We start from the raw sequence: 16748 nt of genomic DNA, 5'->3' as shown, positions 1-16748 counted from the left end.
AAAACAAAATTATTAAGGATGATTTTAGGGTGAAGTTATACAGAGACCTTTATACTCTGTTTTAAAGTTAATCCAAACCAGAGATAATCAACTCAAGGTCTGTGGGCCACAGGTGACATGCATACATACAGTCATTGTTTCTTTGGGAAAGGATGTTTTTCCTAACATGGACATGACATTGTGCTCACATGTACCCCTTCTTCTCCCTCATCTATTTATGGACAAATAGTGGTTTGTACAAAACATAATTTCTCCAGTTCAGATGTAATAGCAAGTTGTGGTTTATTGTTAAATTAAAAAGTTAAATGGGGAATTGACATGAACATAGGAAAGAGGGAGAGGAGGAGAAAATACAAGCAAATAGAGTGATAATGCAGGGTTGCTTTTAGGCCAGATATAGCTCTTCTATTCTTAACCCTGTTTTCAGAACAATCTTTGTAGGGAATGATACATTCTTTGATACCTCTTCATCCATTGTTCTTTTACTTTGTTTTTATTTGTGTGTGTGTGTGTGTGTGTGTCAACATTTTGTCCAAGTCATAATGGTTTGTTGTTATTGTTAGGATATTATCAAGGAGGATGTTGATGAGTGGCTTCCTTCACCCACAGACCCCTCAATGGTAAAAGAGTAGTCATGTGGTGTGGAATTTTAGCATCTCATTGCTTCTTCAACATAATGAATTTGCTTTAATTATATCTGCAGTTCACTAACTCTGCATCAGTGGCTTGATGGGCAAATAGTATAGATGAAGACTAATAAGCATAGTTTGTGAATGAATCAGCTAATATCCTGCTTATAAAATATATTATTTGCATTTTCCATGCTACCCTTCAGTAGTCTGTCACGGACAGCGTTTTTAACATACCGTATGTTACATCTTCATTAATAGGGGGTTTTTGGCTCATGAAAAGTATTTGATATATTTAGATTTATTTTATCAAGCAATTTGTATACTTCCAAACTTCTAACACTCTGGGCAGTTTATAATTACCATGACACACCATCATACTGTAAAGTAAAAGCGTATTAGCTATTCAGTTCTGTAGAAGTGACTAGCTGATGCCTTCTCTAAATGATTTGGTCAAATAAAACTTGTGCTTTTTCAGTTACACCAGGGCATGAAATTGCTGCAGTTGACAAGCCATAAAGCTGGTTATAGGACAGTTGTGATGATGGAATATACCTCTGCTGAGCCTGCACAGAAGCTGGCTTCACATGTTAATATTATTGTCACCCGTGGTATACAAATGTTTTCATAGGTTATATTAAACATGAGTCTTATTTCCCATATGTCCATCTTTTTTAAAAGTATTAATTTGAAATCTGGTCTTTGTAGCTGTTTATAACTACATTCTTGGTATTACCTGCAAAGATGGTTGACTATCCTTTTACTGGTTTTAGCCTGTGTTCTGCAACAGCTTTTTTTAAAACAAGATTTTGATTTTATATTCATATGTTAAATACTTTTGTTATAAGAAGGAAGTCCTCTTTTATTACTTCCAAACACTTCAGAGAAAATGATGATTACATGCTGCTGGGATCTCCCTCCACCATGCTCATTGCAATGCAGATTATGAGTCTCTGTAGGATTGTTAGCCAATATGTTTCAGAGACATATCCTAGTCTGTATCCTCTTCTGCAGCCTTTCTTAACCTTTTGACCCTGGAGGAACCCTTGAAATATTTTTCAGTCCTCGGGGAACCCCTGCACATTCAGGCTCAAATATAGGCCAGAAGTTACAAAATTACTATATTTGTTTTATGTGCAGGCCTGTATATAGGCATTAACAGTGTTCTCAAACTGAAAATAAAAAATGAAACTTACCTTTTTAATGTGAAGTTTCCTGAATTTGAAATAATTTTTTAAATAAATCGTGATCTCTCAGGGAACCCCTAGTGACCTCTCACAGAACCCTAGGGCTCCACGGAACCCTGGTTGAGAAACCCTGCTCTACTGGCTTGCCTGCTGTTCAGTTGACAGCAGATTTCTCCTCTTGGACCATGTTTGGAACAGTTCATAGGTTGCTCATTTCCAGGGCTCTTATGCAAAAGGCAAGGATATGGCCTAATTTAGTAACAAAAAAAAAATTAGATTATGCTTTCGGATTGGGGAATCCACTATAATACTGCATTTGAATAGATTGTATCTGTACAGAAGGTCATGCTGAGAGACTACTGCACACTCAAGCATTAAGCAGATGAACACTGTACTGTACACATTTTTTGTGTATAGTTACAGTCTTATTGCTGTAAGTATAACAGACAATTTATTTCTATTGAGAATGGTTCCATTTCTTAGATGAACTCATAGTGCTAATACAAATATACTATGAATTATATTCTTTAATTTTTTTTTAACCCATTTGATGTAAGCTTTATTGTTCCAACTGATAATTTGAGAAAATATGAGTAATCTCATTTTTCTGCTTTTTGAAGGGGGCATGGAAGCTAATTTATGCTTGTAGGGTATCATCAGTGGGTTTTTGAATGTATACAGGAAATAGATTTAAAATAACCTGGAATATGTGCTTTATTGAAGTTCTGCTTGCAGCAAATCCTGGATTCCTTTATTTCAAAACCATGATAGCTTATCGATGTTGGTAACAGGAAACTGGAATAAATCAGATTTATTAAATATGCTTCTCCCACTTTTTCTCATTAGAAAAAACATTGGTATCTAATTTTATTATCAAAATAAGTGTAAGGAAAACATAAATTAAAGTAGGGGTGCATAAAAATGTTGGCACTGTGTGAAAGTAAAGCATTTATTCTGTATGAGAAATTGAATATTTTTTCAAGTAGAAGCACAATACAAATAGACATGGTATTATTTTTTGGCTTATTATCATTGTGCATATAACAAGCATAAACCATTTTGTTGTCATAAGTCCTGCAGAAATGATTCTTTGAAATAATGAGCTAAGTCACTAGATTGCAATCTTTGAGTAATCTTGTTCTAAGTAAGAAAAGTCATTGCCTCCCTTTGCTTTCAACTAAGATGCAGTTGGTGCATGAACTCTTCAGTACAAGCTATCCCGGTAATAAAAAGTAATGGGAAAGGCATAGCTACTCTGAAAGACTATGCTACCTGAACTGTAGTTCATGTTTGCAATATGACATCAGGCCATTTTAAATGTATGTTTAAGATGAAAAGTTTAACATTTCTTGGAACCATGAATTTTACTATATTTTTCTGGAAGTTACTGAATTTAAAATGACCTCCCTTGTGCATTGCCCAACTTTCTACTTTGTCAACATAAGTTGCCAAATGCAGCAGAAACCAATCCTGGAAATTCTCTCCCATCCTCCAGATGTGTGCCTATGGATTTTTACATGTTCATATGTGCATATGCACCAGGCAGAAGCCATATTCAGAAAAAGGGCAGGGTCGGGGTAAAAAGGAGATTGAAGTTATAACTACAAATTACAATTAATTGCCTGTAAAATAAATTTTAGGTAGGTTCTTTATTACAGTCAATGACCAGTCCATAAAACACATTTCCTGTAAAATAAATGCCCCATTTATAAAATTACTTGGTTCTCCATTTGCATATTCCAGTCATTCTCACACAGAGGGAAAAACATGGTTACCTCATTTGTTAGCATTGGGAAAGGAAGGAAAGTGAAAGTAATACACAAGGAAGTACTACACTAGATGCCAATATGGTAATGAGAAGAGGTGATTGGAGGAATCCACTTTAGGGATGTAATGGTATGTGGAAGCGACCTTGGGGGAGAGAGTGAAGAGACATAGCCAAGGGAATGGTCAGATAAAAGGCCACTTAACCCATAGCAGGAATGTGGGCACGCAAGCAGCTCAGAATGGACTTTCCCTAGTTTCCTGGACTGTAAAGGGGATAGGGGAAGAACTGTACTTTCAGACTTGGAAGATTCTGTTAATGTAACCTTACAATAAAGTAGAATTAGCTCATCCAGCCATGTTTCCTGTCTGGTCTACCTCGCAAGGCTGACATCAATCTTGTAAGTTCTGAAAGTACTTCTCTATTTCTCTTTGCCCTGTCTCCCAAGGTCATTCCCACATACCATTACAAGGCATTACAAAAGGATCATAATTAAAAAAATAGTCCCTTCCAAACAGTGGCTAAGCTAATTTTTAAAGCCAAACCATGATGTTTGCAGTCATCTGCATCACTTGCCCTTGTTTTGATTTCAACTTCTGCTTCTGTTCTTATCAGTAGGGAAAATTTATCTACTGTAATAAGGCTTTGAAAGACTTCTCTAGCCTAATGTATAGCCTTCAATTACATCACACATGACATTATTCCAGCAAGCCACTATACTATAAAAGAAAATAATAGGGTATTAAATTAGGATATTAATTCATGGATTGAATTCTTATCTGCCCTGTAGTAGAATTTTACCTTATTTTGAACGGCAGAACATCAAGTGAGACAGTACAAACTCATTTTGAAAACCCAACAATAATTTTCATGGAGCACGGGGGCCCAAAATTATCTTGGATATACTCTATGAGGATCTAGTTAAACAGTTATTGGAATGGGTCAGGGTATTTTAATTAGAATATATTCATTTTTCAAAGGTGCTTTTTACCACTTCAAGGAGGAAATCTAAATAACTATCTTAGCTTATTTTTTTATAGGTACTACCTTACACTTTATGTTAAGTTATATCCTTTTTTGTTTTTGTTTTAAAGCTGTGTAAAACTGGGTTAAAAAGACAAAGACAGGTACAACTTTCTATATAATGGTCACATGTTTTTATATTATCATAATGGAATGTCATGCTGGCTGTCTACACTAATGCACTTTTGGGGGCTTGCTTTTGATATCCTGCTTCTTAGACTTTGCATGGCAAATACTTAGCAGAATTCTGCCCTCTCAGCATATTTGAAATAAACAGCTGAAAAAGGAATGTTTCTATGATTGTAACTTTAAATATGTTACCTCTAAGATCCACTTACACTGCATTTTACTGCTTTTTAAAAAAAATAAGTGCTGTGGATTCCACTGAATCTCTGTCATAGTGTGAATGTCTGTGTATTTGTGTGTGCACATATGTATATACACACACACTCTCAGAATTTTTTAAAAATAAATTTTCCAAAGTAAGTTTCCTTACATTGCATGAAAAAACTATTTTTGTAAGTTATTATTAGCATCAGTATTCTGTTTTATATTTTGGGTTTCTTTCTTTTTTTCTTATATGGTATAAATATTAGTGTGGTTGGAATAAAGTTGAAATCACAAAAACAGAATTCAAGATAGTTGGAAAAACATAGATGTGTGCAAAATGTTTGAAATTTGAAGTATTTCAAGTTCAAAATTGAATGCTTTGACAATTTTGAAATTGACATGAATTTGAAACAGCTGCTTTGCCTCATACAGAAGTCCAAAATGATGGAAACCTCCTGCTTTCAACTCAAAACAATTGTTTTAGACCAGAAGCAGAGTATTTTGAATTTGAAACCGTTCAAATTGGATACATTCCTTAATAGAGATATAATATGGACTTTATTTAGTGTAGTTGTGCTAATATATCTAGCTTTATGAATGCCTTATAAAAATACTGACTTCTGAAAAAAAATCCCTTTTTGAAATTGTGAACTATGTAAGCTGATTATGCAGGCCAGTTTGATTTCTGCTGCTACATATTGACCAAAACATGTGGAACTCCTATAGCCTCTCCCTATTTAATACACATGTCAAAGGGTTTTATTTTATTCCATCGAAGTAGAAGTTTATAAATGTGCAAATTAAAGCTCCCTGCCCATTGAAAACCATCTCCCCAGTTTTAATTCCAAAGCATCAAATTAGTAGCATGTTCAGCCTTCTTTCTACATCTGATCAGATTACCAATGTATGGTGTTTGACAATTAAAAAAAAACTTTTGTTATTGTTGCACTGACTATAACATGCATGGAATTGTCAACTTAATCTTTTAAATAAATATCTAGATAATTGTAAATAGTAATTGGTATCACTCCTCATGTGTCTTTGGAATTTGAAGTAATAAATCCAAAATCTTGTAGAATTATATTTTGAAATAATATCCTAGAACCTAAGAGTACATAAAAGTGGGCCATATTAGCCAGGCATTCTTGTTTTATGTCAATAGAAGGATACCCTTCAACTTCACTGTATGGGTCAACAAGCATTTTTAGTAGTGCCCCCCTCCCCCCCTTCTGCTTTGCTTTATTTCTGACTTTACTCAGGCAGAGTTCTACATCATTCTTCATACTTTTTTCTGGATCCCATTTTTGGTACCTTAAGGTTGATTTCAGTAACTTTGGGTCTTCAGTCAAATCTGCCAACTGGTCTTGAAAATCAGATGCTTATAATAGTCCCAGGAATGCGTTCAGAGAAAATATGGGGTAACTGAGAATACAGTTTTCCCAGTAACAGCTTTTTATTCAGAGTATTAAAAGGATTTATGAGTTCATTAGAGCAGCAAGTTGGTTGTAAGTCAGAGGCTATTCTTTAATTTGAATGAGGTAGTACTCTCCTTTAAAATACTTTATTTGGAATATAGAGATGCATTTTAATGATGATCCCATATCAGGCAATCCCAGCCTGCTAGACTTTAGTGCTAAGATTTTGAACATTTATTTTCCTTGCATATTACATGCACAGTGAAAAACATTACATGTACAATAAAACGATGTACAAGCACTTATACGGCACTGTTGTTGTATTGGATGTATAAACAGAGGTGACATCCCTTCCACTTTTTAATTGACTCACATGTATGCAGATTAAGCCAATATCTGATTCCAGGAGTTGCTTCACTTACTGTAAAACTGGCAGGAACTTTTGAGACAAGTGTACATATTTTAAGCCTAGCCTGTGGTTATTTTTCGTTTGGTCAGTGTGCTCCATCCACTAGATTCTGCTGTGCATGAAGAAGTAGGTACTGAAAGTGTAGAATACATTGCAGAGGTCATCATGATTTCCTTAGTCTTTGTGCTAGGAGTTATTTATTTAAAAACTCTTTTTCCATCTTGTGAGAACCTTCAGTGGAAGTCCTTGCTTGTTACACTATATCATGGTATATACTTCAATCAGTGGGTATTCAGTATTCTCAGTTCCTGATGCTCTTTGTGGTGATTCAAAACATGTTAACTGTTTTTTGTGTTTGCAAAGGAATCATAATAAGCATTTAAATATGTTGCATATTACACTTATGCTTTGCATAGGGGACAATCCCTGGATCAGGAGCATCCCATGTGCCCTTGAGCTCAATGAGTGTGGATGCTGTGTGTGAGAAACTGAAACAAATAGAAGGACTAGATCAGACTATGTTGGCTCAGTATTCTGCAACTATAAAAAAGGTATCTTTCTGCACACATAAATGATACATCTTCTCGTCTGTAAAAGTGTATTGGAGAATAAAAAATGGGAAATTATCTCTCAGTAATTATATCAGATATGCAGAGAATATATTAAACTAAGTTTTTGTTTTACTGCTAAAATACCATTAATTATTTAAGTATAGATAAAAAGTAGAAGGATTAATCATATTGAAAATAAAGTATTGTGTATGTGTTATATGGCCCTGAGTAAGATTTTTTTTTAAGATGGGGCTTATTGTCCCTTTTAGGAAGGCTTTCTTTTTCTTTTTTTTGTAAGGATGATCCTGAGAGGAGGTGTTTGAAAATATGCAAGTCTTGGTGGTAGACTTGCCATTCTCCTAAAGGAGCAATGAGCATCTTCAGTGATTAAACTGAGTATTTGGAAGAGTGAGGTAGAATATTTGCATCATCACACTGCCCGCTAAAGGTTGCAGTATATAGTATGAGGATGCAAAGCAGGCTGGGCCTGAATTTTCTTTTTGGTGAGGGTTTTCAATTATTACATTGTGGTTCTTAGGTGTTTCTTGCCTGAGAATGCTGGGAAACCATGCCATTTTTTTTGTTTGTGATCAAGGGAATACTTCTGCTGTATCTTTGTTGTCAATTTGTAAGCCAGTTTTGAACAGACTCACTAGAAGACTGGGTATTACTCATAAAATAAAAAAATAATATAGAAACTTCCTAAAGTTGTTGATGATTATATATATATATATATATATATATATATATATGTATATGTATATGTATATGTATATATATTCCTTTGAAATATAATCCTGATTTCTCTTTTGATGTAACAAATGTACATTTTTAATAATCCTTTTTTTTATTCCATAATTGACTTATGATTTGCTCCTTTTATTAAAAATACTTAAATTTTCATTCTTTAGTCTCCAACCCACAATAATATACACTATCCTGGTAATATTATAGATGCACTTGTACATGAATTTCTTTTGAATTGTTTAAAGTTTACTGTTCTATTACCTCCTGTAAATGATACCTATGTTGTGTTTCTAAAATTTGTTCAGGCTAATATAAACGGTCGTGTTTTAGCACAGTGTAACATTGATGAACTAAAGCGTGAGATGAACATGAATTTTGGGGACTGGCATCTCTTCAAGAGTGCAGTAAGATTTATTATTACATAATATAATATTAGTATTACCTAATTGCAAATGCCTGGTGGTGGGACTCATATTCACCACTTCTTCATATATTTACTTTGAAGCATATTGTACTTAGTTTCAGTAAAGTTTTATGTCATGTTATTTGCATAAGATTTTATCCTAAGTATGGTTTACTTCACCTTACCTCATTTTTGTTTATACATAATTTTATTGACATAGTGTCATATATAAAGGGCAGTGCTTTCCATTAGGCTGGAGTCCTTGTATATTTGTTTGTTTCAGTCCGATCAGCAGGAATATTGTAAACTGCCCAGAGTCCCTCCTTGCGGGGGAGATGGGTGGTGATAAAATTTGATAAATAAATAAATAAATATTAGATTAGGTAGGGGATAAGAAAGGGGTGTTTGATATTATTTAAGGAACTGCTATTTGTGGCACCTATGTGATTAGTTAAAATATGCTTTTAAACCATTCAGTTCTATTAAATATTCAAGGTTAGGCCTTGCATAAATGTGTGTGTTTTAGGTTGCCTTATTGTGAAATTCATCTACAAATACAAGATGAGATCCAAAGAGCTCCTTGTACATGCATCTGTATGTGCTTTAAAACATACCTGACTGCCAGCTTGATACACAGATTTCAATTGCCTGAATTTCCCAACCAGCGTAGCCATTGCTGCAAATTGAAGTTTCCAAGATTGGGAACATTGCTTTTAAAGCTCCATTGTTTCTCCTTCTAATGCTGCCAATTACATTCTAGAAGGAACTTTCTGTTGCATCTTCAACTTTCTAGACTCAGGGGTGAGTCGTGTGAAGCTCCAGTGTTGTTACAGAGGGTGTGCTTCATAATTCTTTGATAAAATAAGGTCACATTTTAGTTGTGCTGTTAGGTTCAACCTGCAGCCTGATATCTTTATTTCTTATGTTAGGTACTTGAAATGAGAAATGCAGAAAGTCAAGCTGTCCATGAAGATTCTCGAACAGCGAATGAGCATGCCAATACAATTCCTCATAATGATCTTGCTCGGCGTCCTACGCTGAACAATGAATTACCCCATACGGAACTTACTGGTCTTCCTGGTCAAGCTCCTTATGCTCTCAATTTCAGCTTTGAAGAGCTGAACAATATTGGCCTAGAGGAAGCCCCTCCACGTCATAGCAATCTAAGTTGGCAGGTAATTTCACTTCAGATTAGTTTTTAGTCAGTGCCTTCTGTTTTAATCATAACTATCATTAGCATACAAACCATTTTCAAGAGTAACACTTCGTAAAATCGAAAGGCATGTGTGTTGCACATCAGTAATGTCTATGAAGAGTAAAAGTTTCAGACTACATTTATTTCTAGTTCAGGTTCTGTAAGTACATTTCTAGTTACGCAGTTATATGTTCCATTCCAGTTTCATGTACCCAAGAACTATATATAGACATGTGCTTTTCTGAACACATCTACCTCTTTATTTAATTTAATTGAATATTGAAGCTCTAGAAGGATACAAAAATGCATTGTAATAAGAAAGGCTGTGGGTTGTAATAGAAAATTGATACATTTTCCCCTTTTATTCTGAGTATGGTTTAAGTTAGGAACTTAAAATGAGAGATGTAAACTTCCAGCTGTTCATGAAACCATTTATATGATAGGTGAATTTGCTATCTTGATACCGCACATGGTCCTGCTCAGTATTCTCTGGTTAATAACTGTCATATCTAGAAAAGTCCCAACACATGCCGGTTATATGTTCTACCATTGACTTAGTGTCCCTTTCTGAAACATCATGCATTTTTTATTCATAACTTCTTTCTCAGGTTTAATTTTATTCGTTTGTACCTATTTAGATGTGTTATGGATATAAACCCAGAAAATCTTTTAATGTATCTTCTTTGTCTTTAAACAGTCACAAGCTCGCCGGACTCCAAGTCTTTCAAGCCTCAATTCTCAAGATTCTAGTATTGAAATTTCAAAGCTTACTGATAAGGTACAGGCAGAATATAGAGATGCATATAGAGAATATATTGCTCAAATGTCACAGTTAGAAGGAGGTGCAAGTTCTAGTACAGTGAGTGGTAGATCTTCACCACATAGTTCAGCGGCATTTTATATGGGCCAAAGCACATCAACAGGTTCTCTTCATTCCAGTATGGAACAAGATAAGGGAAAGGATGCTGAACAGAAACAAGATGATGTAAGGAAGTCCTTCTTGATTAAGCGGAATGATGTAGATTATAGTACTTCAGTATCTACTAATGATGCATCTCCATTGGATCCCATTACTGAAGAAGATGAAAAATCAGATCAGTCTGGATCCAAGCTTCTTTCTGGAAAGAAATCTTCAGAAAGAACTAGCATTTTCCAAGCTGCAGACCTAAAGTTAAAAGGAGTAGCTCTGCGTTATCAGAAACTTCCAAGTGATGAAGATGAGTCTGGAACAGAAGAATCTGATAATACACCTCTCCTCAAGGAAGGTAAAGACTGGAAAATAGACGGAAAAGTAGAGAAGCAATCCAAATCTCCAGAACATGGTTCTGAGCCCATTAGAACCTTGATTAAAGCAAAGGAGTATTTGACAGATGCTCTTCTAGACAAAAAGGATTCCTCTGATTCTGGAGTAAGGTCCAATGAAAGCTCTCCAAATCATTCTCTCCATAATGATGGAGATGACTCACAGCTTGAAAAAGCAAATCTCATTGAACTGGAAGATGATGGTCACAGTGGGAAAAGAGGAATTCCCCATAGCTTAAGTGGCCTTCAAGATCCAACAATTGCACGTATGTCAATTTGTTCAGAAGATAAGAAAAGTCCCTCAGATAGCAGCTTAATAGCAAGCAGTCCAGAAGAGAATTGGCCGGCATGTCAAAAAGTCTACAATTTAAACCGAACGCCTAGCACAGTCACCCTGAATAATAATAGTGCACCAGCCAATAGAGCCAATCAGAATTTTGAGGAGATTGATGGTATCAGAGAGCCTTCTCAGATCATTCTGTGTCCTGGATCAAGTTCTAACTCAGTTGCAGTTCAGAATGATAATATTAAAGGTGTGACCCATAAGCGCAGTCAGCATTCAAGTTATTCAAGACTTTCAAAAGATTCTTCTGAGCTTCTTACTGTTACTGGTTCTGATGCTGCAGGCTTTGGAGAAGAGAGGGAGAGTATTCTTTAAAAGTAATCCAAGTGAAAACATTGCCTATCTACCTGATTTATTTATTTTTAATTTTTTAAATACAGCCTCCTTTTATTAGTCACTCATCAGACTTACACATTTTTTTACCATTCCAGTCAACAGCTTGTTTCCCTGTCCTCTACTCATGTTGCTGCTTTCATAAAAAGTTAAGGCTGTAATCTAATCAAAATCTCATGGTTTTCAATGGCAGAAATACAGTGTATTGAAAATCAGTTGAATAATGGCCAGCATAAATGAGCACCCATTTATCAGGTAAAGATGGTGTTTAATTTTTCTAGGGCAAGTATAAATGTTTTGGTCTGCATGTTGAAAAGTAGTGCTGAGACAAAAATGAGTATCATACCTATGAATCAATGCACCAATTTGATTAACATTTTTAATTATCAAATAAAGCAAATGTCTAGAGAAATACAAACTTGATACCTATGGATTTATACTTTCCATTTCTGTATGTGACACTTTGAAAAGTATTGATGTTTAAATTGCTGAAACAAATACTAAAACTCACTTTTTTTTTTTGCTGCTTTTAAGTGATTTTGTCTTTGGGAATGCCGTATTTGTGACTGTAAATTTGAAAAGGGAATACTGCATGTTTGAAATACTTGTGATTGAAGAATAAATTGCCTGATTTTTTTGTTTACCATAAACTACAGTATAACGATAGTACTAAAGTAATTGTGAAGAATAATCGTGATTGTGGTGTTCCATGACTTTATTTTCAGTGGAATGCTTTGGTGTAGTCTTTTGAAAGTATTTCTAATTTTAAAAATAGTGGCCTTTGATTAATGTGTTTTACCTGATTGTGGAGAGCAAACAGAATTGGAGGCTTTCGTGACCTTAGTAGTAAGCAAAATGTAATGTTTGCCTTTATGTAGCAATGTAGCACATGATTATGTCCATTCTGTTTTTAATATTGTGGCTAAAATATCAGTAATTTGTACTGCAAATGAAATATGCATGATTTTAAATATGATTTGTGAATTGTATATATTCTCTATAGAGAGAATAATAAACTAACAGGCATGCTACTCTTGTGTTGGATGTTTAATTTAATTTTAATGAATATCTCTTCAGTTGTTTGTAGAATTAAAAAGCTGAGTTCTTGAAAAGGGGGATTATGGGAGAGTTTATTTTGAATCGAGCACATCCTTATGGTCATATCATATTCCTATGTCTCCATTAAATCTATTTGGTGGAAAGCTGTTTGGTGCTCTGTAAAGAGTATGAATTCACCATCTTTTGTATCTGTTTGAGCTAAAATCATCTGTCAATTTCTTCATCATCTCTTCTGTGTGTATATTTTTTAGTGAGAAGCTGAATCATTTATTCTTATTTATCATTTTCTTAGCTGCTTCAAGCTTAAAGAATCTTACTGTGTTGCTTTAGTGTTGATGAAAGATCTGTGCATGCAGTATGGGTTTTCCCAGAGGATGGAATCCAGCTATTTTCTGTTTGGAAGTAGGTGGGAAATAGCTGAAAATACAATACAGCCCATCTAGTTTGCTGAAGGAAGCCTTCTGTAAGTGATAGGAAACTAGATGGATTTTCTTTTTTTGAAGAGAGCAGCAAGTGCCGTGCAGCTCTATGTACATGCCAGGATTCTTAAGAGCTCTGAGTTAGGTAGACTATATTGAATCAAGCAACCCACTGAAGTTGCTGAAACCTGTTTCCAGGTAAAGCCCCAAGTTCCAGCAAAGCCTAACCATCTCTGAAGTCTTTTCATTTCGGTACATAGTTTGTATTGGGTATTTAATTCTGTAATGTGGGAGGTGTTTTTAATGCCAAATATAAACGTTGCTGCTATATTTTCAGTATAATTTTAAAAGAACTGGGTATATTTTTATTGAAAGTCTTTATTGGTATTTACAGGCAGAACACTTACAAAAATAGAGAGGGAAAGGATGTCCCCATAATGAGAATGGGGGAAATTGTAGAAGAGAATGGCTGAAGAAAGAGAGAGAGAGATACCAAAAGCACAAGAGAAAGAAACCAGGTCTGACATAGCTCACAATGGATATTCAACTTTTGTTTTTCTCCCCCTCTCCCCCCACCCAATGTACTAAATGATGATGAATATCATATATAAAATATTCTTCTGGAAAGGATGTTATACATTTCCTAATGATGGAACTTTTCCATAATTCTTTGAGAATCATGGAAGCCCGCACTACTAGAAGATAAGGAAGTTGTTCTGTGAAAGTTCCAGAAGGGATTTTTTTATATTGCAATTCTCAGAAGCAAGTCTCAGTATATCTAGTTAAATTAATATTGGATTACATCCTTAAACTCATCATTTGTCATGCTCCATGTTAAGTTTTGAAACTAAGATGAGTCCTCGGATAGAGGGAGAAACAGTAAAAAAAAATCTGAATTCCAAATTATTTCTTAAAAGTTTTAGATACTAGCTAAGGATCTGAAGCAATTATCCACTTTTACTTTGAATTATACATCAAATACAAGTCATGAAATATGTACAAGAAAAGATTAACTAGAAAATTGAAAATGAATAAGGAAATGTAAATACTTCGGTTTTATCAAGAAAATTGTACCATCTAATCTTATTACATGTGACAGGACTTGTTCATTACCCTAAACCATGATTTGTTGAATAAATTGCAGTCTTCTGGATTTATATAACATGCTAAGCCAAAACCAAGTAATAGATCCTGATACTTGAAAGTAGATCTGGAGTAGTGGTGTGCAAAAACATTTTGAATTTGAAACAGCTATTCCCATCTTACCAGAAATGTTACAGCCATATGGGAAGGATTTAGAACATGGAACACTTCTGGTATGAGCAGAACAATTCATGCTTGGGAAAAGAATATGAGATTTTGCACATCCCTCATTCTTAATATAGAATGCTACAGGTTACAAATTTGTATTTTCAAACTTGATTGTGTAATTTTTGTATAATAAAGCAGAGGGATTGAATTTTGAATGGCATAAGTTTTTCAGATTTTTAATGCTAAGTATTAGGGATGTTCAAAACTCAAGGTGATTCTGACAGAGTTCCAGAACAGTTTTTTGTATATCTCTGCTAAGTATTACTTTGATAGGTCTGTATGTTAGGTTCTAAGATGTAGACTTCCATCCATAGCAGTATTTGGTTTCAAAATCTTAGCCAGTAGTTTGGAGAACAGTGAGATGCTGACAAACACTCTCATAACACTTTTGATTTCCTGCTTCCAAAAAGGCTGTAGTGAGCACTGGGTCCATGTGCTTCCTCTCCTCTTTAGATCATCAGGTGACAAGATCAGAACAACTACTTCCTCTTAAGCAACTGCAATTCCCTGTTATGTCTTGTAAGCTGTTCGTTTTAGTTGATATCGGCTTGTTCTGTTATGAGAATTCAAATTAACCAGCTTTTCCCCAAAGCAAACAAAACAGAACTGTGGTAAGGGGAAGCAAATGCTTTTATTTCCCTTTTCTACCATACATTTGATGGAGGCTGCATAAGCAAATTGCTTATAATTTGCAAGCATTGGATTTCAGAAGACATAGGGCAGGGACCTAAGCTGAACAAAGCTCATTTTTAAAAAAATTGTGAGTGCCTCCAATCTCTTTTGTGTTATGCTTGTATCGCTGCTGAAACCTTTTTATTTATGTGCCATCAAGTTGGTGTTGATTCTTAGTAACCACATAGATAGATCTCAAGGATGAGCTGAGACAGTCCACATATTTTAGAGCTAGAACAAAATTAGCTTGTCAAAGTATATGTATGAAGCTTCTTGAAGCCATGTATAGAATCTGCATTTTTCCTGATTGACTATATACTGAACTTTAGTCTTGAACAAAGAAATATATGAAATTACTCTGTGACTCCAATATGTTAATCCTAAACTTCCTTGGAATATTAAGAGGACTAAGTGGTACATTTGCCAGTGAGGCAGGAGCTCCATTGCTCCCAGAGTTTTATTGGACAGCAATTTTAGGCTTCTATTAAATCTCTCCTGGTTTGAATACTATTAGTTGCTTTCCCTTCTATCTCTATGAGGAAACAGTCTCAGGATTCTCTTCTTTGCAGCTACTCATGGTGAAGAAGAACAAAAGTTCTTTTGGCACTAGTGCTCCTTTCTACTTTCAGCTATATATACATTCATGGAAGGCATGATTCTTCTGTTTCAATGAGACCCTCCCCCAATTTGGCTTGAGTTGAGAAGTCTGAAATAAAGAGGCATTAGATATTTCCATATTTACCAGCTTTGAAGACACCCATCTGCCCAAGCTGAGCACAGAATGATAGAAAATGGTTTTCTTCTACACAGTAGCTGTGACCAGTCCCCTCCCATTCATCTGAAGAGAAAATTCAGGTTGAATAATCTAGTCCCCCCCCATCCAATTCATGGGCATCTGTTTTGACTATGCAGAGAGACAGGCCAACAGCCAAATGTATGGACTTGATAATAGTTGTTGGTGGCAATTCAAGTTTTTTTTGTATTGCTTACCTCTTTAAAAAGGAGTAGTCTTTTATTACATAGTGTACACACCACCACCCATTACCAGAATAGACTAGAGTTTCTAGAAACTGTGCTTTGATAGTAGACTTTCACAGATGCAAACTTAGGCTTACATCTAACCTCAGTAAATATTTCAAAGCCACAACCATTCCAAGACCTGAAGACCAATAGGTTTATTAAACTAATGTTGCTTATGTGTTATAAGATTGTGTCCTACACCTTTTAGTCTCAGGAAGTTTACTTAATAAAAATGTTTTTAAACTACATGGATATGCGCATAGTTTCTGTTACTTTAGATTTGAAGCTGATTCAGCAGAAGAATTGCTACTCAGACTTTCAGTTTTTCCAAATTTATTTTGAAATTTCTGCCTTGGTCAAAAAGAACGTGGGTGCTGAGGGTGGTGTTGCTGTGGATATAAGTGTCCGAAGGTAAATTTTCACCCTAACCCCACCAATATGCCTGCGCTTAGTCAAAGGTAAGAAAAACATTTTTTTCACTTGCTTAAATTGCTTTGTTACCTGTAATTAAAAAGAACAGCCTCAAAAGTGGAAGTGGAACAAAGAAAAGACTTAGAACCAGAAGGTAATTGATGGCAAAGAGGAGAGCTGTTTTATTTTTTTCCCTTTCCTCTTTTTGGGAATGGTGAGTGGAT

General features: G+C 35.0%; 1 protein-coding gene across 4 annotated transcripts in view; it reads left to right on the top strand.

The window, feature by feature from the left end:
• Nucleotides 1-12622, top strand: part of KIDINS220 (kinase D interacting substrate 220) — a 65320-nt gene extending 52698 nt beyond the window's left edge. For 2 of the 4 annotated variants that reach the window (XM_063314248.1, XM_063314240.1), the window contains 4 exons: nucleotides 7175-7309; nucleotides 8362-8460; nucleotides 9389-9634; nucleotides 10352-12622. In XM_063314248.1, the coding sequence (XP_063170318.1) occupies nucleotides 7175-7309; nucleotides 8362-8460; nucleotides 9389-9634; nucleotides 10352-11614 (1743 nt within the window). In that variant the 3' untranslated portion in view covers nucleotides 11615-12622. Of the gene's footprint in view, nucleotides 1-563; nucleotides 621-4675; nucleotides 4709-7174; nucleotides 7310-8361; nucleotides 8461-9388; nucleotides 9635-10351 lie in introns of all 4 variants that reach the window. The other 2 variants (XM_063314256.1, XM_063314232.1) reach the window with 2 other exon arrangements.
• Nucleotides 12623-16748: the final 4126 nt, after the last annotated feature.

Source organism: Candoia aspera, chromosome 1 (assembly GCF_035149785.1).
Source record: "Candoia aspera isolate rCanAsp1 chromosome 1, rCanAsp1.hap2, whole genome shotgun sequence".
NCBI classification, from domain to species: Eukaryota; Metazoa; Chordata; class Lepidosauria; order Squamata; family Boidae; genus Candoia; species Candoia aspera.
Note: the sequence above shows the minus strand (reverse complement) of the source record. Positions and strands in the feature narration are given on the sequence as shown.